General features: G+C 46.6%; 1 protein-coding gene and 1 long non-coding RNA gene across 2 annotated transcripts; one reads left to right on the forward strand and one right to left on the reverse strand.

The window, feature by feature from the left end:
• Positions 1–1,779: 1,779 nt before the first annotated feature.
• On the reverse strand, positions 1,780–26,441 carry LOC121000720. Its single transcript, XR_005778884.1, has 3 exons — positions 26,228–26,441; positions 22,013–22,014; positions 1,780–1,793 (listed from the first exon to the last, which is right to left on the reverse strand). It is a non-coding gene; the product is annotated as an uncharacterized LOC121000720 (long non-coding RNA).
• On the forward strand, positions 13,315–25,833 carry LOC121000719 (thiosulfate sulfurtransferase-like). Its single transcript, XM_040431327.1, has 2 exons — positions 13,315–13,950; positions 25,439–25,833. Exons 1-2 carry the CDS (start codon positions 13,374–13,376, stop codon positions 25,732–25,734), a joined length of 873 nt encoding a protein of 290 aa, XP_040287261.1. The 5' UTR covers positions 13,315–13,373; the 3' UTR covers positions 25,735–25,833.
• Positions 26,442–27,726: the final 1,285 nt, after the last annotated feature.

Raw genomic sequence — 27,726 nt, forward strand, 5'->3', positions numbered from 1 at the left:
GCCGGCATATCCTATATATACAAGAAGATGTATAACTTATACCGGCTGTACATATATAATTATATACAGGAGATACCCAGGTTATACCAGCATAGTCCATATCACTATATACAAGAAGATGTATAACTTATACCAGCTGTACATATATAATTATATACAGGAGATGCCCTGGTTATACCAGCTGTACATATATAATTATATACAGGAGATACCCAGGTTATACCAGCATAGTCCATATCACTATATACAAGAAGATGTATAACTTATACCAGCTGTACATATATAATTATATACAGGAGATGCCCAGGTTATACCAGCTGTACATATGTAATTATATACAGGAGATACCCAGGTTATACCAGCTGTACATATATAATTATATACAGGAGATGCCCAGGTTATACCAGCATGGTCCATATCACTATATACAAGAAGATGTATAACTTATACCAGCTGTACATATATAGTTATATACAGGAGATACCCAGGTTATACCAGCATGGTCCATATCACTATATACAAGAAGATGTATAACTTATACCAGCTGTACATCTATAATTATATACAGGAGATGCCCTGGTTATACCAGCTGTACATCTATAATTATATACAGGAGATGCCCAGGTTATACCAGCATGGTCCATATAACTATATACAAGAAGACGTATAACTTATATCAGCTGTACATATATAATTATATACAGCAGATACCCAGGTTATACCAGCATGCTCCATATCACTATATACAAGAAGATGTATAACTTATAACAGCTGTACATATATAATTATATACAGGAGATGCCCAGGTTATACCAGCTGTACATATATAATTATATACAGGAGATGCCCAGGTTATACCAGCATGCTCCATGTCACTATATACAGGGAGATGTATAACTGATACCAGCTGCACATATATTATCGGTGTCAGACATCTTGCCTCCTCCTCAGTTACTTTGTGGGAAAGAAAGAGTTAACATAATTACTTCCTTAAGAAACATAGATTAATTGATTTTCTTGTCTTTGGACAAAGTCCCATCTTGTTAATATGATTAGGATATTAATTGTTAACTAATCAGCTACTGTGTTGTCAGAGCTGCACAGAAATTAGTGCGTCATGACTAGTGTTGAGCGAACTTCTGTTTTAAGTTCGGCGTCTAAAGTTCGGCTTCCGGTTAGCGAAGAATCCTGATATGGATTCCGAATTTCGTTGTGGTCCGTGGTAGCGGAATCAATAATCGGCCATTATTGATTCCGCTACCACGGACCACAATGGAATTCGGAATCCATATCAGGATTCTTCGCTAACCGGAAGCCGAACTTTAGACGCCGAACTTAAAACAGAAGTTCGCTCAACACTAGTCATGAATAATAAGTCTTCTACAGAAGTGCAGCGTGTCCCGTCCTGCGCGAGATGTCCTTAGTAAATACGAGTCCTTGTAGTTTCTTCCTACTTCGTCGCCATACAATGCAATACTGTCCGTACGGTTGTGACAGGAATGTATATGGTCCTGCAGTTTGATATTTGGCCACTAGATGGCAGACATTTTAATTCTCTAATTTTCCAACCATGTGTTGATGATACAGCCAGTTTAGCACTGAAGATCATGCGGCATGGGCGGACAATGAAGAGGGCATCTGATGTGTGAGACAGCACAGTAACTGCACGTGGAATTTCATTGTGACCCTGAGGTTATGATGCGGAAATGGTGCGCCTCACCGTTCAATGTTCTGCCATGTTGGCGAAACCTTCTGAAGATGGGCGTTTATTGTAAGGCAAGACGCTGGACTGACTGTGCAGGGTGCCCTGCTGGCCACACACTGCTCATGACCCTGTCTGTCCCTGAGAAAGTTGGGTTTTTTGTGCTCAGCAGCTGTGTTCAGCAGCTTATGGGTTAACTCCCACTAATGAGCTTTTGCAACAATGTCACAGGCGATGTTTGAGAGTAACCAGTGCCAGGAACTGGGAGGATTGTGTGCGGTTCCTGCCATTGTCCCAGCTGTCTGGGGATAAATGAAGGCTATGACATGACACGGGGGCCACGGCTGGGTCCATGGATCGCTGCTCCTCACATGACATAAAATAATCCTTTAATATTCCCACCATGGGGACATTCACAGCGTTACATCAGCACAGAGAATACAAAAACTCCAAGATAAATAAGGGATGTAGACATCACAGCTGATGGAATGGTATCTACAGGACCCGTAGGTGATGGGTGCAGTCTATCTCCGCTTGGGTCGGTGTTGGTTGTACAGCCTAACAGCAGCCGGGAGGGATGACCTCCGATAGCTCGTCTTCTCACACTTGGGGTGACGGTACTGCCCGATGCTATCACCGTCTCATTCATAGGATGGGAGTTATTCTCCAGCATGGAGATCAGCTTGGATAGTATCCTTCTCTCACCTACCACCTGCACTGGTTCTAGGGGGCTCCCCAGGACGGAGCTGGCCTTTCTAATCAGTTTGTCAAGTCTCTTCTTCTCCCTGGTTAAGATGCTGCTGCCCAGGGGCGTTACTAGGGTCTTAAAAGATCCGGGGCCCAAGCCCCAAAGAATATGGCCCAGTTCTCTAAGTCTCCCCCCCCCCTCCCCCCACACACCGCATTTTGCTGTACTCTCTATACAGCAGCACATACCTGTCACATCCAGGGCCTCCAGGTGACGTCTCCTCCGATGTAGATCTTCTCTGTCATCATCTTCTCCATTTGGTCCGGACACTTCTCTCAGCCGCCTCGTCCCTGTAGAGTGTGACACACAGACATCTTAGTGTCCTCCCATTTCTATCATCATCCCCCAACCTGGAGTCCCCACAGTGTTATCCTGCTGCTCGCTGTGCCCCCCAGTACCCCCAAATACTATCCTGAAGAAGTAATAGTGCCCCCATAAGTAATAGTGCTCCTCATAGTCCCACCAATAGTAATTCCCTTCTAGAATGCCCTCATTAGTAACACTGCCCCCTACAGTGCCCCCATTAACCCCTTAAGGACACATGACGTATGGGTACGGCATGTTTCCCGAGTCCTTAAGGACACATGACGTACCGGTACGTCATGTGTTGTTCCGATCACTGCCGCCCGGCCGGCTGTGATCGGAACAAGGTGCCTGCTCAAATCATTGAGCAGGCACCTCGGCTAAATGCGCGGGGGGGTCCCGTGACCCCCCCATGTCCGCGATCGCAACAAACCGCAGGTCAATTCAGACCTGCGGTTTGTTGCGCTTTCTGCTGTTTCTGATCGCTGCGGTCCCTGACCGCGGCGATCAGAAACTTTAGTGTGCCGAAAATATATTTTTATCACCCCCCCCTGCACCTCTGAATGATTTTAGCCCGGTGGGAGGTGCAGGGGGGGTGTTGCGGGCGGTGGGGGCGGTGCGGGAGGCGGGCGGTGCGGCAGGCGGGATCGCGATCCCCCGCCCGCCTCCCATTGAATAATCGTTGGTGTAGAGTGGGTATACCAGGGTGCCAGCACATTGCTGGCACCCTGGTATAAACGGCTGACATCGGTGATGCGATGTCAGCCGTTTAACCCTTTCCATACAGCGGTCCGTACGGACCGCTGTATGGAAAAAGTTAACAGTAAGAGGGAGCTCCCTCCCTCTCCGATCGGGGGGCTGCTGTGCCTTTGCAGCCCCCCGATGGAGAGGGAGAGAGCTCCCAGACAGCCCCCCGCCAGATCCCATCCTTACCCTTCCCCGTCTGCGAAGTTCTGAGCAGACGGGGAAGGTTCCCATGGCAACAGGACGCCTCTCAGGCGTCCTGCTGTCCATGGTGCTGAACAGATCTGTGCTGAAAGCATAGATCTGTTCAGTGTAAGTAAAATACAGTGCAGAACAATATATATTGTACTGTACTGTATTATACAGACATCAGACCCACTGGATCTTCAAGAACCAAGTGGATCTGGGTAAAAAAAAAAGTGAAAAAAAGTGAAAAAAAAGTAAAAATCCAAAAACACATTTATCACTGATTAAAAATTAAAAAAATAACATTCCCTACACATGTTTGGTATCGCCGCGTCCGTAACGACCTGATCTATAAAACGGTCATGTTACTTTACCCGAACGGTGAACGCCATAAAAATAAAAAATAAAAAACTATGATGAAATTGAAATTTTGCTCACCTTACTTCCCAAAAAAAGGTAATAAAAGTGATCAAAAAAGTCGCATGTACGCCAAAATTGTAGCAATCAAACCGTCATCTCATCCCGCAAAAAATGAGACCCTACTTAAGATAATCACCAAAAAACTGAAAAAACTATGGCTCTTAGACTATGGAGACACTAAAACATAATTTTTTTTGTTTCAAAAATGAAATCATTGTGTAAAACTTACATAAATAAAAAAAAAGTATACATATTAGGTATTGCCGCGTCCGTATCGACCGACTCTATAAAAATATCACATGACCTAACCTCTCAGGTGACCACCGTAAAAAAAAAAAAAAAAAAACTGTGTAAAAAAAGCAATTTTTTGTCATCTTACATCACAAAAAGTGTAATAGCAAGCGATCAAAAAGTCATATGCACCCCAAAATAGTGCCAATCAAACCGTCATCTCCTCCCGCAAAAAATGAGACCCTACTTAAGATAATCGCCCAAAAACTGAAAAACTATGACTCTTAGACTATGGAGACACTAAAACTTTTTTTTGTTTTAAAAATGAAATCATTGGGTAAAACTTACATAAATTAAAAAAATGTAATACATATTAGGTATCGCCGCGTCCGTGACAACCTGCTCTATGAAATTACCACATGATCTAACCTGTCAGATGAATGTTGTAAATAACAAAAAAAAAAAACGGTGCCAAAAAAGCTAATTCTTGTTACCTTGCCGCACAAAAAGTGTAATATAGAGCAACCAAAAATCATATGTACCCTAAACTAGTACCAACAATACTGCCACCCTATCCCGTAGTTTCTAAAATGGGGTCACTTTTCTGGAGTTTCTACTCTAGGGGTGCATCAGGGGGGGCTTCAAATGGGACATGGTGTCAAAAAAACAGTCCAGCAAAACCTGCCTTCCAAAAACCGTATGGCATTCCTTTCCTTCTGCGCCCTGCCGTGTGCCCGTACAGCGGTTTACGACCACATATGGGGTGTTTCTGTAAACTACAGAATCAGGGCCATAAATAATGAGTTTTGTTTGGCTGTTAACCCTTGCTTTGTAACTGGAAAAAAAATATTAAAATGGAAAATCTGCCAAAAATGTGAAATTTTGAAATTGTGTCTCTATTTTCCATTAAATCTTGTGCAACACCTAAAGGGTTAACAAAGTTTGTAAAATCAGTTTTGAATACCTTGAGGGGTTTAGTTTCTTAGATGGGGTCACTTTTATGGAGTTTCTACTCTAGGGGTGCATCAGGGGGGCTTCAAATGGGACATGGTGTCAAAAAAACAGTCGGCGCACCTTTCACTCTACGCCCCGCTGTGTGGCCGTACAGTAGTTTACGGCCACATATTGGGTGTTTCTGTAAATGGCAGAGTCAGGGCAATAAAGATACAGTCATGTTTGGCTGTTAACCCTTGCTTTGTTAGTGAAAAAAATGGGTTAAAATTGAAAATTAGGCAAAAAAATGAAATTCTCAAATTTCATCTCCATTTGCCAATAACTCTTGTGCAACACCTAAAGTGTTAACGACGTATGTAAAATCAGTTTTGAATACCTTGAGGGGTGTAGTTTCTTAGATGGGGTCACTTTTAGGGAGTTTCTCCTCTAGGGGTGCATCAGGGGGCTTCAAATGGGACATGGTGTAAATAAACCAGTCCATAAAAATCAGCCTACCAAAAACCAAACAGCGCACCTTTCACTCTACGCCCCGCTGTGAGGCCGTACAGTAGTTTACGGCCACATATTGGGTGTTTCTGTAAACAGCAGAGTCAGGGCAATAAAGATACTGTCTTGTTTGGCTGTTAACCCTTGCTTTGTTAGTGGAAAAAATGGGTTAAAATGAAAAATTAGACAAAAAAATCAAATTCTCAAATTTCCTCCCCATTTGCCAATAACTCTTGTGCAACACCTAAAGGGTTAACAATGTATGCAAAATCAGTTTTGAATACCTTGAGGGGTGTAGTTTCTTAGATGGGGTCATTTTTGGGTGGTTTCTATTATGTAAGCCTCGCAAAGTGACTTCAAACCTGAACTGGTCCCTAAAAATTGAGTTTTTGTAAATTTCGGAAAAATTTCAAGATTTGCTTCTAAACTTCTAAGCCTTATAACATCCCCAAAAAATAAAATATAATTCCCAAAACAATTCAAGCATGAAGTAGACATATGGGGAATGTAAAGTCATCACAATTTTTTGGGGTATTACTGTGTATTACAGAAGTAGAGAAACTGAAACTTTGAAATTTGCAAATTTTTCCAAATTTTTGGTAAATTAGGTATTTTTTTGTGCAAAAAAAATAATTTTTTTGACTTCATTTTACCAGTGTCATGAAGTACAATATGTGACGAAAAAACAATCTCAGAATGGCCTGGATAAGTCAAAGCGTTTTAAAGTTATTAGCACTTAAAGTGACACTGGTCAGATTTCCAAAAAATGGCCTGGTCCTTAAGGTGAAAATGAGCCCGGTCCTTAAGGGGTTAATAGAAGAGCCCCCAGTAGTAATAAGACCCCCATAGTAATAGTGCTCCTCATAGTCCCACCAATAGTAATTCCCTTCTAGAATACCGTCATTAGTAATACAGTGCCTCCAACAGTGATAATGCTGCCCAAGAATGCCCACATTAGTAATACTGCCCCCTACAGTGCCCCCAACCGTGATATCGCTCCCCAAGAGTGCCCCTATTAGTAGAAGAGCCCCCCAGTATTAATAATGCCCTCACAGTACCCCCAGTAGAAATAAGGCCCCCCTATTGTTCCCCCAGTGGTAATAAAGCTCTCTACAGACCCCTCAGTCATAATAAGGCCCCCATAGTGCTCTCAGTAGAAATAATGCGGATCTATAAGTCCCTCCTATAGAGCCCCCAGTAGTAATAAGACGCCTATAATGCCCCCTGCAGTTATATTCCTCCCTCCACTATACAGTCCCAAGTAAATAACATCACACCATCTCTCCTGCCCCCTCCAAAATACAGTCCTATGTCAATAACGTCACTCCCCTCCAACATACAGTCCCATGTAAATAACACTATTTCCCTCCCTCCGCCATAGAGTCTCATGTAAATAACATGACACCATCTCTCCAGCCCCCTCCAATATACAGTCCCATGTAAATAACATCCCTCTCTATCTACAGCCCCCTCCAAAATACAGTTCCATGTAAACATCACCTCCTCCCCAGCCGTCTTCAACATACAGTCCCAAGTAAATAATATCACCCCCTCCTCCAACATGTAATCCCATGTAAAAATCACCCCTCCACATTCAGTCCCATGTAAATAAAATCATTCCGACCCACCAGCCACCTTCAACATACACCCCAATGTAAATAACATCACCCCCTCAACATTCAGTCCCATGTAAATAACACCACTCCCTCTCTCAGACCCTTGTAACATTCAGTCCCATGTAAATAACATCACTCCCTCCCACAGCCGCCTCCAACATACAGTCCTATGTAAATAACATGACTCTTTCCCAGCCCCCTCCAACATTCAGTCCCATGTAAATAACATCACTCCCTCCCACAGCCGCCATCAACATACAGTCCCATGTAAAAAACATCCCAACCCCCTCCAACATACAGTCCCATGCAAATAATATTACTCCATCCTACAGCCACCATCAACATACAGTCCTATATAAATAACATCATTCCCCCAGCCCCCTCCAACATACAGTCCCATGTAAATAACATCACTCCCTCCTACAGCCACTATCAACATACAGTCCCATGTAAATAACATGACCCCCTCCCCAGCCCCCTCCAACATACAGTCCCATGTAAATAACATCACTCCCTCCTACAGCCACTATCAACATACAGTCCCATGTAAATAACATGAACCCTTCCCCAGCCACCTCCAACACACAGTTCCATGTAAATAACTTCCCTCCCTTCAGCCCTAACATACAGTCCCAGTTAAATAACCACAACTCCCTGCATTGCTCTGCCTCTCCCTTCACTTACCTCTCCTCATGTAGCAGACATCACCACAGCTTCATCCCCCAGGACTTCTCTTCTTCACTGCCGTCCTCTTCTGCACTGGTCACATGATGGTGACATCATCGCAGGTCCTTTTCAACCACTGCCTGTTTTACTGGTCACATGACTTGCAATGTCACCACAGGTCCTTCTGCTCTTCCACTGCATTAGATTCAATTGTATTGCCGTCCTGGGGACTTACAGTTGTATCTAGCAGGCGGGCAGGACATTGGGGCCTGGGACAAAACATCAGGAGCCCAGGCCCCGAATGTTTAAACCTAGCAACGCCCCTGCTGCGCTGCCCCAGCAGGTCATTCCGAAGAAGATGGCTGATGCCACCACACAGTTGAAAAAGGCTCTAAGAAGTGCCCTTGTAATGTCCCGGAGTGCCATTACCACTTCCTATAGGCTAACATAAATGTCATCTAATGCAGTAGTGTACTTATCTTCACTATGTGAGCAAATATTCATGTAAAACTGTTAGGTTGATGTGATGTGCCTGGTCCGCCAGCAGGTGGAAGCAAACACTTGGCAGAGCACTAGCAGAGTCTCTATGCCTCTCTCAGAGAGAGGAGGAGTTAGCTAGACAAGGAGTTTCAGGAGGTAGGCCTCATCACTCCTGGACTAGCTGTCCTGTCCTAGCCAACCTTATTATCACTAGAGGTTGTGCATTTTGGTTGCATGTCCCCTCCTGGGCTTGCATTGCGGTCATCCTGAGCTTGAGGTACTCAAAGCAAGGGCAAGAAGTTCCTAGGATTGCCGACAGCAAGAGACAGACTACTATTGCTAACATAGCTGAGCTAAGAGGTCTATCCTAAAGATACAGCAGAGAGGAATTTGTTTGCAGAGAGAGTATTTGCCTGCTGAAACCTATTGGAGACCAAGATAAAGTCTGGAAACTGTATGGATTACCGTTTATTACAAGTAAAGCAACTGTTCAACCGTTTACCAAGTCTGGACTCAACTTTCTTCTACACCGCCCAAGTTATCAACCCCTTTTTCACTGCTTCAGACCAAACTACCTATGGGATCCACCCGTATTCATAGGAGGAGCACTGTGACACCGTGACATTCGTAGGAGCACTGTGACAAAGTGCTACAAACATCTACAGGGATATTGTGGCCTATTTAACACCACTCTGGCCTTCCTACACTGGGTACCCTCTGCAGTCCAAAAGCTCTCAGCCTCCTAAGCAGGTAAAGCCTGCTGTGGCCTTCTATATAGTACCTCCATGTTATCTGTCTAGTCCAGCTTATTATTGAGGAACACACTCAGGTACTTATGTCCACTGGTTTAGGAGCAGTGATGGCCAGTTCGCATTGTTCGCCCGCGAACATATGCGGGCTGCCATCTTTTTTCACACCTGTGCCTGTGCCGCGAACCGGTCTGAAAACAAATGCGGTCACCAGGAGCAGGCAGTTCAGAGAACAGCCCGATGAAGGCCCCCGGTGGCTGTTTTCGGAACTGCCTGCTCCCGCTGACCGCACTTGTTTTCAGACCGGCTCGCGGCACAGGCACAGGTAAGGGCTTACCTGTGCCTCGCTGGACTTGTGAAAAAAGATGGCAGCCCGCATATGTTCGCGGGCGAACAATGCGAACTGGCCATCACTGTTTAGGAGGATGTCTGTGCTTGCGGAAGTCCACAACCATCTCCTTAGTCTTCCCGGCATTGATCCTAAGATGGTTCTGCTGGCACCAATCCACAAATTCCCAGGTCAATTCTCTGTACTCCATGTCATCGTCATCTGTGATGAGGCCTACTATTGCCAAGTCATCAGAGAACTTCTGTAGCAGCTGGATGAGTTGTACCTGAAGTTTGCAGTGTGAAGAGGAGAAGGAGCAAGAACTGTACCCCGAGGAGCCTTTGTTCTACAGATCACCGTGTCTGACACACAGTTCCAGGCTCTCACATACTGAGGTCGGTTTGTCAGGATCCAATCGGAGAGATGGTGGTCCACTCTCACAAAATCCAGCTTGTCTCTTAGTAGCCCTGGCTGTATGGTGTTGAAAGCAATCAAAGAACACTTTTCTCACAGTGTTCCCTGGTTTCTCCAGGTGACAAAGAGCTTGGTTGGTGTAGAAGATGGATGATGGTGTCATCCACCCCAATGCCAGGCTGATAAGCAAACTGGAGGGGGTCCATGGATGAGCTCACTAGAGGACGGAGATGTGTGAGAACCAACCTCTCCAAAACCATCATCAAGTGGGACGTCAATACCACCAGTCTGAAGCTGTTGAGGTCCATTGGATGAGGTGTCTTCGGAACTGGTACCACACATGAAGATTTCCACAGTTGTGGTACCTTTCCCAGCTTCAGGCTCATATTGAACATATATGTAATAATACCACACCTGGGAGACAGGCTATCTGTTACCAGATATTGACTTAAAGGTGTTGTCTCATGACAGACAATAAGGGCATATCGCTAGGACATGCGCCCCATGTCTTGTAGGTGCAGATCCCACCGCTGTGACCAGCACCTATATCAAGAATGGAGCCCTGAAAGTGAAGGAGGGCGCATGGCCGCCCTCTATTCATTTTCTATGGGGCCACGGAAAATAGCCGAGTTCTCTACATACAAGTGGTTTCTACACAGGTTGAAGGTGCACCAGGTTGTGATCTGATCTTCACGGTAGGGCTGATGAGTTCTATGCCTCCCTTATGTTGGCAAAGAACAAGTCCAGTGTTTTATTGGCTCTTGTGTGGCAGGTTACGTACTGTGTGAAACTGGACAGCATGGATGATGGAGAAGCATGGTTACAATCTCCAGACACAAGAAGGAGGGCCTGGGGGTGCAAGGTCTGCAACTGGCTCACCACGGCTTGCAGGACCTCACAGGCAGCTTCAGGATTCTCAGAGGGGGGACATACGTGGCTATCACAATGACCTGAGATGGTTCCTCGGTGACTAGAATGGTCTCCTGCCTACAGTTAACAGTTCAAGTTTTCTCCTTAATCGTAATGTCCCTGGAGTTACACCATCTATCATTCACGAATATCGCCAGCCCTCCTCCTCTTACCGCTGGCCCTTGTCCTTTCTGCCCGAAACTGTTTGAAGCCATCCAAGGAGACGAGTGTGTCCGGAGTAAGTATTAAGCCAAGTCTCTGTAAAGAGCATAATGCTGCACTCCGACTCCTGATGATGCCGGGTCAGCAGTGCCAGTTCATCCATCTTATTCCAGAGAGATCTCACATTGCCCGTAATGATGGAGAGGAGAACAGGTCTATAACATCTCCTCCTGGCCCACCAAAGAGCTCTAGCTCTGCGGACACATTGTAACAATAGCTATTCTTGTCTAAAAAACGGACAAGAATAGGACATGTTCTATCTTTCTTGCCGGGCCGCGGAACAGACATACAGATGCAGACAGAATTTAGTGTGGTGTTCGCATTTTTTTTTCTGCCCCACTGAATCGAATGGGTCCGCGCGGTCCACAAAAAATGATGATTAAATGCGAAATAAAAATACGGTTGTGTGAATGGGGCCTTACTGTGATGTCATGTGCTGTAAGCTCCTGGGCTCCCTCCAGTGGTGGCTGCAAACAAGCATAGGAGTAAGATATACCCTTATTGCCAAAAACAAAAATCCCACCCCCTGATGGAAATGTTGGACTACTGCAAAACTCATCCTGCAGTTATGTAAATTATTACAGGGGTGATCTGATTAGAAACTGGGTCTCGCCACAAGAGGGCGTAAAAGTGCTTCCCATTGCCCTATAAAATGGCTTTCAGAGGCTACTTTTGAGTAGTGTAACTCTTGGTCAGAAACTGTAAGAGGCGGTGCATCACTGGACTGAGAGAAGAAGGATGGTTGTTTTGATGAACTGTGACCATCTAGGCCGTTCTGACCTCGCTGTTAGATGTTGGTATGCTCCATTGACGAGCAGCTCCCACAGTTTTATTGTCCACCATCCAGACACAGGTGGCCCCTTCTTTACACCCGTGTCTTTGCTGGGACCATTTCCAAGCACTTAGTAGAAGAAATTTTGGTGTCACGGTGCCCATTACTAAAAAACCTGGATGGCTATGGACTGGAAATGTATTGTCTTCAGTAATGAATGCAGGTTCTCACAGGGATGTAACGACGTCCAGGTTGGAGTATGTAGGCCTCATGGTGAGCTCTTCACTCCTGCCCATGGAGCAACACACTGCCACCACTGCTGGTGTGATGATCTGTGGAGCCATCGCATATGACAGTCGGTAACCCCTAGTAGTAATACGAGGGACACCAACAGCTCAGCGATATGTGCAGGACATCCTGTGTTCCTTCCACCCTTCCACCTGGATAATGCTCACCCGCACACAGAAAGGGTTTCCTAGGAATGTCTCCTCCAGATTACAACACTTCCTTGGCCGCCCGGTCACCAGATTTATCACCAATCTAGCCTATATGGGACCAGCTGGGACACCAGCCTCATCAACCTATGAGTGTGAGGGATCTATAGGCCCAGTCGCAACATCTGTGGGCAAATGTGCCACAGGATATCAAAGTATCAGAACCTGTAAGCCTCCATGCCCAACCGTATCTCATCTTGTATCCAGTCTAGAGGTCGTATCTCATTTGTATCCAGGCTTGAGGCTGTATCTCATCTTGCATCCAGACTAGAGGCCGTATCTCATCTTGCATCCAGGCTAGAGGCTGTATCTCATCTTGCATCCAGTCTAGAGGTCGTATCTCATCTTGTATCCAGGCTAGAGGCCGTATCTTATCTTGTATCCATGGAGATGTTCCCCTATGGCTCTTCTGAGAAGGCTTTCTACAAGATTTTGGTGGGTGTCTGTGGGAATTTTTGCCCCTTTGCTCCTTCATCTAGAAGAACATTTGTGAGGTCAGACCCTGATGTTGGAGGAGATGGCTGGGCTTGCAGTCTGCTCTGGTGTCAGATGGGGTTGAGGTCAGGATTCTGTGCAGCTGGTCAGGTTCTTTGAGACTCCCCCACCATGTCTTTATGGATCTTACTTTGTGCACTGGGGCACAGTCATGGAGAAACAGAAAAGGGTCTTCCCAAAGTGGGACCACTAAGGAAATAATAGGTCTATCATTCCAAGGGATTGCAGGAGGACATAGAAATGACCAAATGACCATAATCCTGGTGTAGGGTGTTCCTTTGTGACAAGCTGGTTCATTAATAGTATTGACCTGATAAGCCCCGGTAACCTAAAGATGAGCGTATCTCAGTTCCTGCACGGCTGCCAAGATGCTGAAGGGAAATGATTAACAGCAGGATCTGGATAAACCCTGGATAAAACCTGAGGACAGGAGGCTTCTCCCTCTAATGCAGTCATGGTGAGTCGTGCTTTAATTTCTGCTGGGTGGCTCTTAGAGGTCCTCAAAGCCAGGAGAGCCCCTGCCCTGCGGATGCTGGACGCTACCTGGTACTCCCCCGGGAGTAGAGATGCCAGGAAGGAGTATGGAGAGCGGCACATACCTGGAGCCTCCTTCTTTGACCTGGAGCAATGCAAGGACCAGCAGTCGCCCTATGAGATGATGCTGCCCACCAAGTCCCAGTTTGCCAAGTACGCTGGTGAACTGGGCATCAGCAATGACAGACACGTGGTGGTCTACGACTGCGACAGCTTGGGCATGCTCTACGCCCCGAGGCTTTGGTGGATGTTCCGTGTTTTTGGCCACCACAATGTGTCGTTGCTGGATGGGGGTCTCGCCAACTGGATGAAGCAGGGGTTTCCGGTGACATCTGAGGCGACAAGTGTAGCGCCAGAGACGTTCCGGGTGACACTGAATCAGTCTCTTCTCAAGAGCTTCGAGGACATTCAGGAGAACATTTCCAGCAAAAGGTTCCAGCTGGTGGACACCCGATCAGAAGGGAATTTCCGGGGGCCGGAGCCGAAGCCCGGAGAAGGTGAGGACTGGTGGGAGGTGGCCAGTGGCACCATAATGGGGGTTTACCTGCAGTCGTATGTAATCCTGTGCAGAAAAAGTCCACTGTCTGACAAACTCAGCTTTACTACTTTTGACACACCTAACTCTAGTAAACCTAACAAACTCTCCAACATACGACAAGCTCAACTCTTCTACATAAAATAGACTCAGCTTTGCTGCATCCGAGGAATGTAGCTTTGCTTTCTCTGCAAATTCGGCTCTGCTACAAAGTGTAATGTAATCCCTTCTGTAAAACATATGAGAACTTTATCTCTTATGCACTTAATAAATTCTGCACTGCTACATATGATATAAACTCAGCTACGCCTACACCTACACTACATATAACAAAGTCAAAATACAGCTCTGCTGCATCTATGATACTCTGCTCTGCAACTAATAGTTAACCTTTCTCTAGTACATCTGACAAATGCAACTTTATGGCATCGTCCGATGTCAGGTCTGCACCAAAGCTAATTCCTAATTTAGAAAATATGACAAACTCAGCTCTGCAATGAGTCATGTCTAGTACATCTGAAAAGCAAAGTTCTGCTACTCACAATCTCACATTTGTCTCATGTGACAAACTCAGCGCTGCTACATATGGAAAACAAACATTTGCGGATTCTGACAAATTCATAAAAGCTACATCAGTAGCCGGAGAAGTTTTCTGTAGACTCTATAGACTCTCTTAGTTCTGTATATACGGACGCAGCACAGTACCACTCCCTTAGTTCTGTATATATGGACACAGCACAGTACCACTCTCTTAGTTCTGTATATATGGACTCAGCACAGTACCACTCCCTTAGTTCTGTATATATGGACTCAGCACAGTACCACTCCCTTAGTTCTGTATATATGGACTCAGCACAGTACCACTCCCTTAGTTCTGTATATATGGACTCAGCACAGTACCACTCTCTTAGTTCTGTATATACGGACACAGCACAGTACCACTCCCTTAGTTCTGTATATATGGACACAGCACAGTACCACTCTCTTAGTTCTGTATATATAGACACAGCACAGTACCACTCTCTTAGTTCTGTATATATGGACACAGCACAGTACCACTCTCTTAGTTCTGTATATATGGACTCAGCACAGAACCACTCTCTTAGTTCTGTATATATGGACTCAGCACAGTACCACTCCCTTAGTTCTGTATATACGGACTCAGCACAGTACCACTCCCTGAGTTCTGTATATATGGACACAGCACAGTACCACTCCCTTAGTTCTGAATATATGGACACAGCACAGTACCACTCCCTTAGTTCTGTATATATGGACTCAGCACAGAACCACTCTCTTAGTTCTGTATATATGGACTCAGCACAGTACCACTCCCTTAGTTCTGTGTAACGGACCGTTTCAGCAGACAAGGGGTTAAAATCCGTTTAGGCGATAAGCCCCTTTCTGAGAGACCGGCACAGCTACTGCAGAACACCCAAACTCCCGAACTGGATACAAAGTAGCACTCCAAACTGGAACCTCACGAATAGCTGCTAGCAGACGAACAGGAAAAGCATACAATCCTGGCAATCGGTCTTCTAACAGCATACAGCGAATCCCCCCAATAACGAGACAAGGCTCCGTGTTGAGGGTCAAACAGTGGTCTGACTGTACTTGAAGTACAGCCTCTTTTATTCACAAAAAACAAACATAGTACTGCCCACAGGGGTTTGAAATACAACCAATCAGTAATTAACAACACATACAATGTAACTACAGCAACCAATCGTTCACGCCCCCAGAGGACCAGAATGAAGACTGTGACATAGGACAACATATCCCCACAATGCATCATGGTTTCCTCCTCTCTGTCCAGACAACCTGAAGAGCAATCCAATTATCTCTGAGGACAAAGGGAGATCGCCAATACACATGTGCAGACAACAGAACAGACATCACCCTTTAAAAACACAATGGGACAATGGCACAATAGAAACACACCCAGCATATTCCCTCCCCTTATCCTGAGAGGAGACTCAATTATACATACAGTTAAACATACTTTCTACCCAACTTTCATAACTCTAAAACCATACATCACATTCACATAAAAATTACATATTCGCAATCAATCCATTCAGGGGAACAACATATTAAAAAATGGCATGAATCAGACCAGGGGTTCAAAAGTTAGTATATGGCCCATAATCCAGGGGCAAGAGGCCAGCAGCCAGTCCTCTCCAAAACCCAGTGGCGAGGTCGGTTTCGCCACACATCTCCCCCCCCCAGGGAAGACTAACCAGATACCTGACCTCACGCCGGTCGGTACCTGAGTTAGTCTGGCAGCCCACCCACAACCAAATACTGGACCTGTTGACTTTAGTAGCCTATCTCTGTCCAGTGAGTCCACCAAGGTTATGTTGGAAGCTGGTACTCTCGGTCTCTGCATTGCTCCCTGGCTTGGAGTGGAGGTTGCTTTGTGGGCAGGTATCAGCGGTACTCTGCTCTGGTGCCAGCGCTACCACGGAAGAAGCCTGGTTGGAGCCTGGTTGTTGGAGGGGGAGACCGACTGTCTCTACCCCCTGTGCTGTAAGTGCAGAGACCACGGTCCCATCTGCACTGTTGTGGGGCTTACTGTCTCCCCCTGGTGCGTTAAACTGCCGCTGGGGAGAGGGGGTAACAAGCTCCTCTCCCATACATACTTCCAGCCGCTGGGGAGGGTGACCGACCGTCTCCGCTCCCAATACAGTGTCCTGCTGCTGGGGAAAGGAGACAGGGCTCTCTATTCCCAAAAAATCATGCTGCTGCTGGGGGACAGGACCGACTGTCTCTGCTCCCAATACAGTGTCCTGCTGCTGGGGAAAGGAGACTGGGCTCTCTATTCCCAAAAAATCATGCTGCTGCTGGTCGACAGGACCGACTGTCTCTGCTCCCAATACAGTGTCCTGCTGCTGGGGAAAGGAGACTGGGCTCACTATTCCCAAAAAATCATGCTGCTGCTGGGGGGCAGGAACAACTACCTCTGCCCCCTGTAACTCAGCCTGCCGCTGGAGAGGGAGGACGCTGCTCTCCTCTCCCTGCATTTCACACTGCCTTCCCGGGATATCACTCTGCTGCTGGGGGGCAGGAACAACTACCTCTGCCCCCTGTAACTCAGCCTGCTGCTGGAGAGGGAGGACGCTGCTCTCCTCTCCCTGCACTTCACACTGCCGCTGGGGAATGGAGACTGGGCTCCCAATTCCCTGCAGGACCGGTGGAGAGACCTCGGTCCCATCTCTACCGGCCACCTGGGGTCCTTCCCAGTAACATTCTACAATATCTGCCCAGCTGAATGGGTCTGGATCTGGGTCTGTCACCTTACCGTCCTGCTGAGCCTTCTCAATGGAGTGGAAGAGATCTCGGTAGTCCTGCTCCAGTTCCCACTCCAGGGTTGCTAGGTGAGCCAGGTCTTGCTCTACCTCATGGGGGTCATCCCACTCATGCCTAGCCTCCCTCTCATAAAAAATGTCCTGAAGTCTGGACTGTGCAGGGCTCCCGAAGTCAGGCTCTGCAAAGGACTCCCATAACAAGCCAGGACCATAAATCTCCTCTCCCTCTGGCTTGTCATGTTCGGCTGTCCAGGGTATATACTGTGCCATATACCACCAAAGCGCCTGGTAGGCATCCTCCAGCCATAGCTCCTGCCATACCCGGTGCTCTAGTTCCCTCACCCATTCCTCCAGAGGCTGCTCTCCCAGGAAGGGCATCCGCAGGGCCACTTGCTTCTGCAACCGCTGCTCTTCACTGGGGAAACTCTCACCCCGCTGGTATTGTAGATTATCCAGGGCCTGGTACCAGATGCCTTTCCTTAATGCATCCCGGCCATCCAGGTCCTCCTCCGCGTATAACACTGCTGGTTCCATCCTGGTGCTTTTAGGGTCGCTGTACTGAGACATGCGTTGTCCTTAAATTGTAGAATCCACAGAAATGGTGTCTCCCGTAGCTGTCCTTCTGGCTGTAGGAACAATCCCGCTGCTTGCCACCAATGTAACGGACCGTTTCCGCAGACAAGGGGTTAAAATCCGTTCAGGCGATATGCCCCTTTCTGAGAGACAGGCACAGCTACTGCAGGACACCAACCTCCCGAACTGGATACAAAGTAGCACTCCAAACTGGAACCTCACGAATAGCTGCTAGCAGACGAACAGGAAAAGCATACAATCCTGGCAATCGGTCTTCTAACAGCATACAGCGAATCCCCCCAATAACGAGACAAGGCTCCGTGTTGAGGGTCAAACAGTGGTCTGACTGTACTTGAAGTACAGCCTCTTTTATTCACAAAAAAACAAACATAGTACTGCCCACAGGGGTTTGAAATACAACCAATCAGTAATTAACAACACATACAATGTAACTACAGCAACCAATCGTTCACGCCCCCAGAGGACCAGAATGAAGACTGGGACATAGGACAACATATCCCCACAATGCATCATGGTTTCCTCCTCTCTGTCCAGACAACCTGAAGAGCAATCCAATTATCTCTGAGGACAAAGGGAGATCGCCAATACACATGTGCAGACAACAGAACAGACATCACCCTTTAAACACACAATGGGACAATGGCACAATAGAAACACACCCAGCATATTCCCTCCCCTTATCCTGAGAGGAGACTCAATTATACATACAGTTAAACATACTTTCTACCCAACTTTCATAACTCTAAAACCATACATCACATTCACATAAAAATTACATATTCGCAATCAATCCATTCAGGGGAACAACATATTAAAAAATGGCATGAATCAGACCAGGGGTTCAAAAGTTAGTATATGGCCCATAATCCAGGGGCAAGAGGCCAGCAGCCAGTCCTCTCCAAAACCCAGTGGCGAGGTCGGTTTCGCCACATTCTGTATATATGGACACAGCACAGTACCACTCCCTTAGTTCTGTATATATGGACACAGCACAGTACCACTCCCTTAGTTCTGTATATATGGACACAGCACAGTACCACTCCCTTAGTTCTGTATATATGGACACAGCACAGTACCACTCCCTTAGTTCTGTATATATGGACTCAGCACAGTACTACTCCCTTAGTTCTGAATATATGGACACAGCACAGTACCACTCCCTTAGTTCTGTATATATGGACGCAGCACAGTACCACTCCCTTAGTTCTGTATATATGGACACAGCACAGTACCACTCCCTTAGTTCTGTATATACGGATGCAGCACAGTACCACTCTGTTAGTTCTGTATATATGGACGCAGCACAGTACCACTCCCTTAGTTCTGTATATATGGACACAGCACAGTACCACTCCCTTAGTTCTGTATATATGGACTCAGCACAGTACCACTCACTTAGTTCTGTATATATGGACACAGCACAGTACCACTCCTTTAGTTCTGTATATATGGAAACAGCACAGTACCACTCCCTTAGTTCTGTATATATGGACACAGCACAGTACCACTCCCTTAGTTCTGTATATATGGACTCAGCACAGTACCACTCCTTTAGTTCTGTATATATGGACAAAGCACAGTACCACTCCCTTAGTTCTGTATATATGGACACAGCACAGTACCACTCCCTTAGTTCTGAGTATATGGACACAGCACAGTACCACTCCCTTAGTTCTGAGTATATGGACACAGCACAGTACCACTCCCTTAGTTCTGTATATATGGACACAGCACAGTACCACTCCTTTAGTTCTATATATATGGACACAGCACAGTACCACTCCCTTAGTTCTGTATATATGGACTCAGCACAGTACCACTCCCTTAGTTCTAAGTATATGGACACAGCACAGTACCACTCCCTTAGTTCTGTATATATGGACACTGCACAGTACCACTCCCCTAGTTCTGTATATATATATAAACACAGCACAGTACCACTCCCTTAGTTCTGTATATATGGACACAGCACAGTACCACTCCCTTAGTTCTGTATATATGGACTCAGCACAGTACCACTCCATTAGTTCTGAGTATAGGGACACAGCACAGTACCACTCCCTTAGTTCTGTATATATGGACACAGCACAGTACCACTCCCTTAGTTCTGTATATATGGACTCAGCACAGTACCAATCCCTTAGTTCTGTATATATGGACACTGCACAGTACCACTCCCTTAATTCTGTATATATATAGACACAGCACAGTACCACTCCCTTAGTTCTGTATATATGGACACTGCACAGTACCACTCATTTAATTCTGTATATATGGACACAGCACAGTACCACTCCCTTAGTTCTGTATATATGGACACAGCACAGTACCACTCACTTAGTTCTGTATGTATGGACACAGCACAGTACCACTCCCTTAGTTCTGTATATATGGACACAGCACAGTACCACTCCCTTAGTTCTGTATATATGGACGCAGCACAGTACCACTCCCTTAGTTCTGTATATATGGACACAGCACAGTACCACTCCCTTAGTTCTGTATATATGGACTCAGCACAGTACCACTCACTTAGTTCTGTATATATGGACACAGCACAGTACCACTCCTTTAGTTCTGTATATATGGAAACAGCACAGTACCACTCCCTTAGTTCTGTATATATGGACACAGCACAGTACCACTCCCTTAGTTCTGTATATATGGACTCAGCACAGTACCACTCCTTTAGTTCTGTATATATGGACAAAGCACAGTACCACTCCCTTAGTTCTGTATATATGGACACAGCACAGTACCACTCCCTTAGTTCTGAGTATATGGACACAGCACAGTACCACTCCCTTAGTTCTGAGTATATGGACACAGCACAGTACCACTCCCTTAGTTCTGTATATATGGACACAGCACAGTACCACTCCTTTAGTTCTATATATATGGACACAGCACAGTACCACTCCCTTAGTTCTGTATATATGGACTCAGCACAGTACCACTCCCTTAGTTCTAAGTATATGGACACAGCACAGTACCACTCCCTTAGTTCTGTATATATGGACACTGCACAGTACCACTCCCCTAGTTCTGTATATATATATAAACACAGCACAGTACCACTCCCTTAGTTCTGTATATATGGACACAGCACAGTACCACTCCCTTAGTTCTGTATATATGGACTCAGCACAGTACCACTCCATTAGTTCTGAGTATAGGGACACAGCACAGTACCACTCCCTTAGTTCTGTATATATGGACACAGCACAGTACCACTCCCTTAGTTCTGTATATATGGACTCAGCACAGTACCAATCCCTTAGTTCTGTATATATGGACACTGCACAGTACCACTCCCTTAATTCTGTATATATATAGACACAGCACAGTACCACTCCCTTAGTTCTGTATATATGGACACTGCACAGTACCACTCATTTAATTCTGTATATATGGACACAGCACAGTACCACTCCCTTAGTTCTGTATATATGGACACAGCACAGTACCACTCACTTAGTTCTGTATGTATGGACACAGCACAGTACCACTCCCTTAGTTCTGTATATATGGACACAGCACAGTACCACTCCCTTAGTTCTGTATATATGGACACAGCACAGTACCACTCCCTTAGTTCTGTATATATGGACACAGCACAGTACCACTCCCTTAGTTCTGTATATATGGACACAGCACAGTACCACTCCCTTAGTTCTGTATATATGGACACAGCACAGTACCACTCCCTTAGGCTACTTTCACACTAGCGTTCGGGGCTCCGCTTGTGAGTTCCGTTTGAAGGCTCTCACAAGCGGCCCCGAACGGATCCGTACGGCCCCAATGCATTCTGAGTGGATGCGGATCCGCTCAGAATGCATCAGTTTGGCACCGTTTGGCCTCCGCTCAGCAGGCGGACACCCGAACGCAGCTTGCAGCGTTTTCGTGTCCGCCTGGCCGTGCGGAGCCAAACGGATCCGTCCTGAATTACAATGCAAGTCAATGGGGACGGATCCGTTTGACGTTGACACAATATGGTGCAATTTCAAACGGATCCGTCCCCCATTGACTTTCAATGTAAAGTCAGGATTATACCATCAGATCGGAGTTTTCTCCAATCCGATGGTATATTTTAACTTGAAGCGTCCCCATCACCATGGGAACGCCTCTATGTTAGAATATACCATCGGATTTGAGTTACATCGTGAAACTCAAATCCGACAGTATATTCTAACACAGAGGCGTTCCCATGGTGATGGGGACGCTTTAAGTTAGAATATACTGAGAACTGTGTACATGACTGCCCCCTGCTGCCTGGCAGGTGCTGCCAGGCAGCAGGGGGCAGACCCCCCCCCCCCCCTCCTGTATTTAACTTATTGGTGGCCAGTGCGGCCCCCCCTCCCTCCCCAGTATTAATTGTAACCAGTGCGGCCCCCCTCCCTCTATATTCATCGGTGGCCAGTGCAGATATTAAATATGAGCAGTGCGGTCTCCCCCTCCCTCCCTCCCCAGTATTAAATATGAGCAGTGCGGTCTCCCCCTCCCTCCCTCCCCCCCCAGTATTAAATATGAGCAGTGCGGTCTCCCCCTCCCTCCCTCCCTCCCCAGTATTAAATATGAGCAGTGCGGTCTCCCCCTCCCTCCCTCCCCAGTATTAAATATGAGCAGTGCGGTCTCCCCCTCCCTCCCTCCCTCCCCCCCCAGTATTAAATATGAGCAGTGCGGCCTCCCCCTCCCTCTATTCATTGGTGGCCAGTGCGGATTCAAAGTATTGTGATCAGTGCGGCCTCTCCTCTCCCCCCCCCCATCATTGGTGGCAGCGGAGAGTACCGATCGGAGTCCCAGTTTAAATCGCTGGGGCTCCGATCGGTTACCATGGCAGCCAAGACGCTATTGCAGTCTTGGCTGCCATGGTTACTTAGCAACAAATAGCAGCATTATACTTACCTGAAGAGCTGCAATCTATGTGACCGGCCGGGAGTTCCTCCTACTGGTAAGTGACAGGTCTATAGGCAATGCGCCGCACAGACCTGTCACTTTACCAGTAGGAGGAGCTCCCGGCCGGACACAGACATCGCAGCTCTTCAGGTAAGTATAATGATTCTATTTGTTGCTAAGTAACCATGGCAGCCAAGACTGCAATAGCGTCTTGGCTGCCATGGTAACCGATCGGAGCCCCAGCGATTTAAACTGGGACTCCGATCGGTACTCTCCGCTGCCACCAATGATGGGGGGGGGGGGGAGAGGCCGCACTGATCACAATACTTTGAATCCGCACTGGCCACCAATGAATAGAGGGAGGGGGAGGCCGCACTGCTCATATTTAATACTGGGGAGGGAGGGAGGGAGGGGGAGACCGCACTGGTCATATTTAATACTGGGGAGGGAGGGAGGGGGAGACCGCACTGCTCATATTTAATACTGGGGAGGGAGGGAGGGGGAGACCGCACTGCTCATATTTAATATCCGCACTGGCCACCGATGAATATAGAGGGAGGGGGGCCGCACTGGTTACAATTAATACTGGGGAGGGAGGGGGGGCCGCACTGGCCACCAATAAGTTAAATACAGGAGGGGGGGGGGTCTGCCCCCTGCTGCCTGGCAGCATCTGCCAGGCAGCAGGGGGCAGTCATGTACACAGTTCTCAGTATATTCTAACTTGAAGCTCCCCATCACCATGGGAACGCTTCTGTGTTTAGAATATACTGTCGGATCTGAGTTTTCTGAAGTGAAAAATCAGATCTAAAATAAACAGTTATGCAAACGGATCCGTTCTGAACGGATGCAAGCGTTTGCATTATAGGAGCGGATCCGTCTGATGAAACATCAGACGGACCCGCTCCGAACGCTAGTGTGAAAGTAGCTGTATATATGGACACAGCACAGTACCAGTCCCTTAGTTCTGTATATATGGACTCAGCACAGTACCACTCCCTTAGTTCTGTATATACACTGCTCAAAAAAATAAAGGGAACACTTAAACAACACAATGTAACTCCAAGTCAATCACACTTCTGTGAAATCAAACTGTCCACTTAGGAAGCAACACTGAGTGACAATCAATTTCACATGCTGTTGTGCAAATGGGATAGACAACAGGTGGAAATTATAGGCAATTAGCAAGACACCCCCAATAAAGGAGTGGTTCTGCAGGTGGTGACCACAGACCACTTCTCAGTTCCTATGCTTCCTGGCTGATGTTTTGGTCACTTTTGAATGCTGGCGGTGCTTTCACTCTAGTGGTAGCATGAGACGGAGTCTACAACCCACACAAGTGGCTCAGGTAGTGCAGCTTATCCAGGATGGCACATCAATGCGAGCTGTGGCAAGAAGGTTTGCTGTGTCTGTCAGCGTAGTGTCCAGAGCATGGAGGCGCTACCAGGAGACAGGCCAGTACATCAGGAGACGTGGAGGAGGCCGTAGGAGGGCAACAACCCAGCAGCAGGACTGCTACCTCCGCCTTTGTGCAAGGAGGAACAGGAGGAGCACTGCCAGAGCCCTGCAAAATGACCTCCAGCAGGCCACAAATGTGCATGTGTCTGCTCAAACGGTCAGAAACAGACTCCATGAGGGTGATATGAGGGCCCGACGTCCACAGGTGGGGGTTGTGCTTACGTTAGGCATTTGCAAGAGAACACCAAGATTGGCAAATTCGCCACTGGTGCCCTGTGCTCTTCACAGATGAAAGCAGGTTCACACTGAGCACATGTGACAGACGTGACAGAGTCTGGAGACGCCGTGGAGAACGTTCTGCTGCCTGCAACATCCTCCAGCATGACCGGTTTGGCATTGGGTCAGTAATGGTGTGGGGTGGCTTTTTTTTGGAGGGCCGCACAGCCCTCCATGTGCTCGCCAGAGGTAGCCTGACTGCCATTAGGTACCGAGATGAGATCCTCAGACCCCTTGTGAGACCATATGCTGGTGCGGTTGGCCCTGGGTTCCTCCTAATGCAAGACAATGCTAGACCTCATGTGGCTGGAGTGTGTCAGCAGTTCCTGCAAGACGAAGGCATTGATGCTATGGACTGGCCCGCCCGTTCCCCAGACCTGAATCCAATTGAGCACATCTGGGACATCATGTCTCGCTCTATCCACCAACGTCACGTTGCACCACAGACTGTCCAGGAGTTGGCAGATGCTTTAGTCCAGGTCTGGGAGGAGATCCCTCAGGAGACCGTCCGCCACCTCATCAGGAGCATGCACAGGCGTTGTAGGGAGGTCATACAGGCACGTGGAGGCCACACACACTACTGAGCCTCATTTTGACTTGTTTTAAGGACATTACATCAAAGTTGGATCAGCCTGTAGTGTGTTTTTCCACTTTAATTTTGAGTGTGACTCCAAATCCAGACCTCCATAGGTTAAAAAATTTGATTTCCATTTTTTTTTTTTTTTCGTGTGATTTTGTTGTCAGCACATTCAACTATGTAAAGAACAAAGTATTTCAGAAGAATATTTAATTAATTCAGATCTAGGATGTGTTATTTTTGTGTTCCCTTTATTTTTTTGAGCAGTGTATTTTGAATGGATGTGGATGGAGTAATGCTATCTCCTTGACAGGAAAAGACTTACAATCTCTCGTTTCTTGCAGGCATTGAGCCAGGACACATCCCCGGATCAGTGAACATTCCTTTCTCTAACTTCCTGACGAAGGATGGTTACGAAAAACCAGTGCATGAAATCCGCCAGTTGTTCCAGGATCGAGGGATTGACCTGACCAAGCCCCTGACCGCCACCTGTCGCCGTGGGGTCACTGCCTGCCACCTGGCCCTGGCCTCCTTCCTGCTGGGAAAAGACGACACAGCCGTCTATGATGGTTCCTGGTCGGAATGGTTCCATCGGGCAAAGCCTGAGCACAAGGTCTTCGAGAGGAGGAATAGGGCTTAAAAAGTCAGAGGGCTGCACTGGACTTGATGGGACAATATGGGGCTCAGTCCTATGTACAGGAATGTGTGAACCATGTCATTAAATGTTACTGTAAAGCAAGGGCATTGTTAGAGTCTTAACACCTCAAAATTAAAAGATTTATACCAGGACCAATGATACTGCTATACAAGACGCAAATTATCAGCACACAGCGACAAAATACCACCATACTGATACCAAACAAAACCGCTATACAAAGATCAACTACCATACAGTGATTACCGTGCAGTAAGATCCAGAGACGGGTTAAAGGGGTTGTCCTATTACAAGAATAGAGTCGAATGGTAATGATATAGTTAGATCCGTGGTAGCTCTACAATAAGGGTGTATAAATATATACCTAAAAGGAGTAAGAAACCCAGCCATTGTCTATACATAGAGCAGACGCCGTAGAACATGGTAGTAAACGTGTCCAGTGACACTTCCAAGTAGGGTGTGGAGGGTGGGTATGAACGATACACCAGAGATCTCACCAGGAGATACAGGTCTTCTCCTCTGTAACAGCTCAGGTGGGAGAATCTGTCCACAGGACAACTACTAGTCGTGGACTCCACAAACCTGGCCTTTATGGGTGGAAGAAGCCATTTTTGAAAGAAAACATGTGTCAGATGAGACAAAAGCTGAACTTTTTAGCCTAAATGTAAAACGCAATGTGTGGCAGAAAACTAACACTGCACATCACCCTGATCACAGCATCCCCTCCGTGACACATGGTGGTGGCAGCATTATGCTGGGGGGACAGAGGAGATGGGAAGATGGATGGAGGAAAACCTGGTGGAGGCTGCAAAAGACTTCAGACTGGGGAGCAGGTTCACCTTCCAGCAGGACAACGACCCTCAACATCCAGCCAGAACTACAATGGAAGGGTTTACATCAAAGCATCTTAATGTGTTAGAACGGCCCAGTCACAGTCCAGACCTAAATCCCATTGAGAATCTGTGACAAGACTTGAGAATTGCTGCTCACAGACGCTCTCCATCCAATCTGACTGAGCGCGAGCTCTTCTGCAAAGAAGAATGGGCAGAAACGTCAGCCTCTAGATGTGTAAAGCTGGTAGAGACAGACCCTATAAGACCTGCAGCTGTAATTGCAGGGAAAGGTGGTCCTAACAAAGTACCGACTCAGGGGGGGGCTGAATACAAATGGACGACACACTGTCCAGAGTGTTATTTATTAAACATTCTGAAAACCATGTATCATTTTATTCTCACTTCACTCATAAAATCCCAATAAAATACATTTAAGTTTCTGGGTGTAACGTGAAAAAAATTAGGAAACGTTCAAGGGGTATGAATACTTTTTCAAGGCACTGTGTGTATATATACTGTATAACATGCTTTATTATCTAGGGGCCACATATACATATATATGAGGTCAATTACTATCAGTCCTCAAGAGGAAGATGTTAAAACTGTACAGTTCCAAGTACATAAAGTATCAGCTGATGCGAGATAATTTTCCTGAGGAGGATTATAAAACTCCTGGTGCAGAAGGTGGCAGCTGTAAGGCTAGGGCTACGCGACACATAGGGCACAACTACAGTCGGGTCCATACTGTCAGCTTTAATTTGAGGGTATTTACATCGAAATCAGGTGAACGGTGCAGGAATTACAACAGTTTGCATATGTGCCTCCCACTTGTTAAGGGACCAAAAGTAATGGGACAGAATAATAATCATAAATCAAACTTTCACTTTTTAATACTTGGTTGCAAATCCTTTGCAGTCAATTACAGCCTGAAGTCTGGAACGCATAGACATCACCAGACGCTGGGTTTCATCCCTGGTGATGCTCTGCCAGGCCTCTACTGCAACTGTCTTCAGTTCCTGCTTGTTCTTGGGGCATTTTCCCTTCAGTTTTGTCTTCAGCAAGTGAAATGCAGCTCAATCGGATTCAGGTCCGGTGATTGACTTGGCCATTGCATAACATTCCACTTCTTTCCCTTAAAAAACTC

Source organism: Bufo bufo, chromosome 5 (assembly GCF_905171765.1).
Source record: "Bufo bufo chromosome 5, aBufBuf1.1, whole genome shotgun sequence".
Lineage (NCBI taxonomy): Eukaryota > Metazoa > Chordata > Amphibia > Anura > Bufonidae > Bufo > Bufo bufo.

Bases quoted from the DNA above. Each gene is read 5' to 3' on its own strand.
- LOC121000719 (XM_040431327.1), top strand. From the start codon at position 13,374: ATGGTGAGTCGTGCTTTAATTTCTGCTGGGTGGCTCTTAGAGGTCCTC. The intron at 13,951-25,438 runs GTGAGGACTGGT...CGTTTCTTGCAG, and splicing joins GGAGCCGAAGCCCGGAGAAG to GCATTGAGCCAGGACACATC.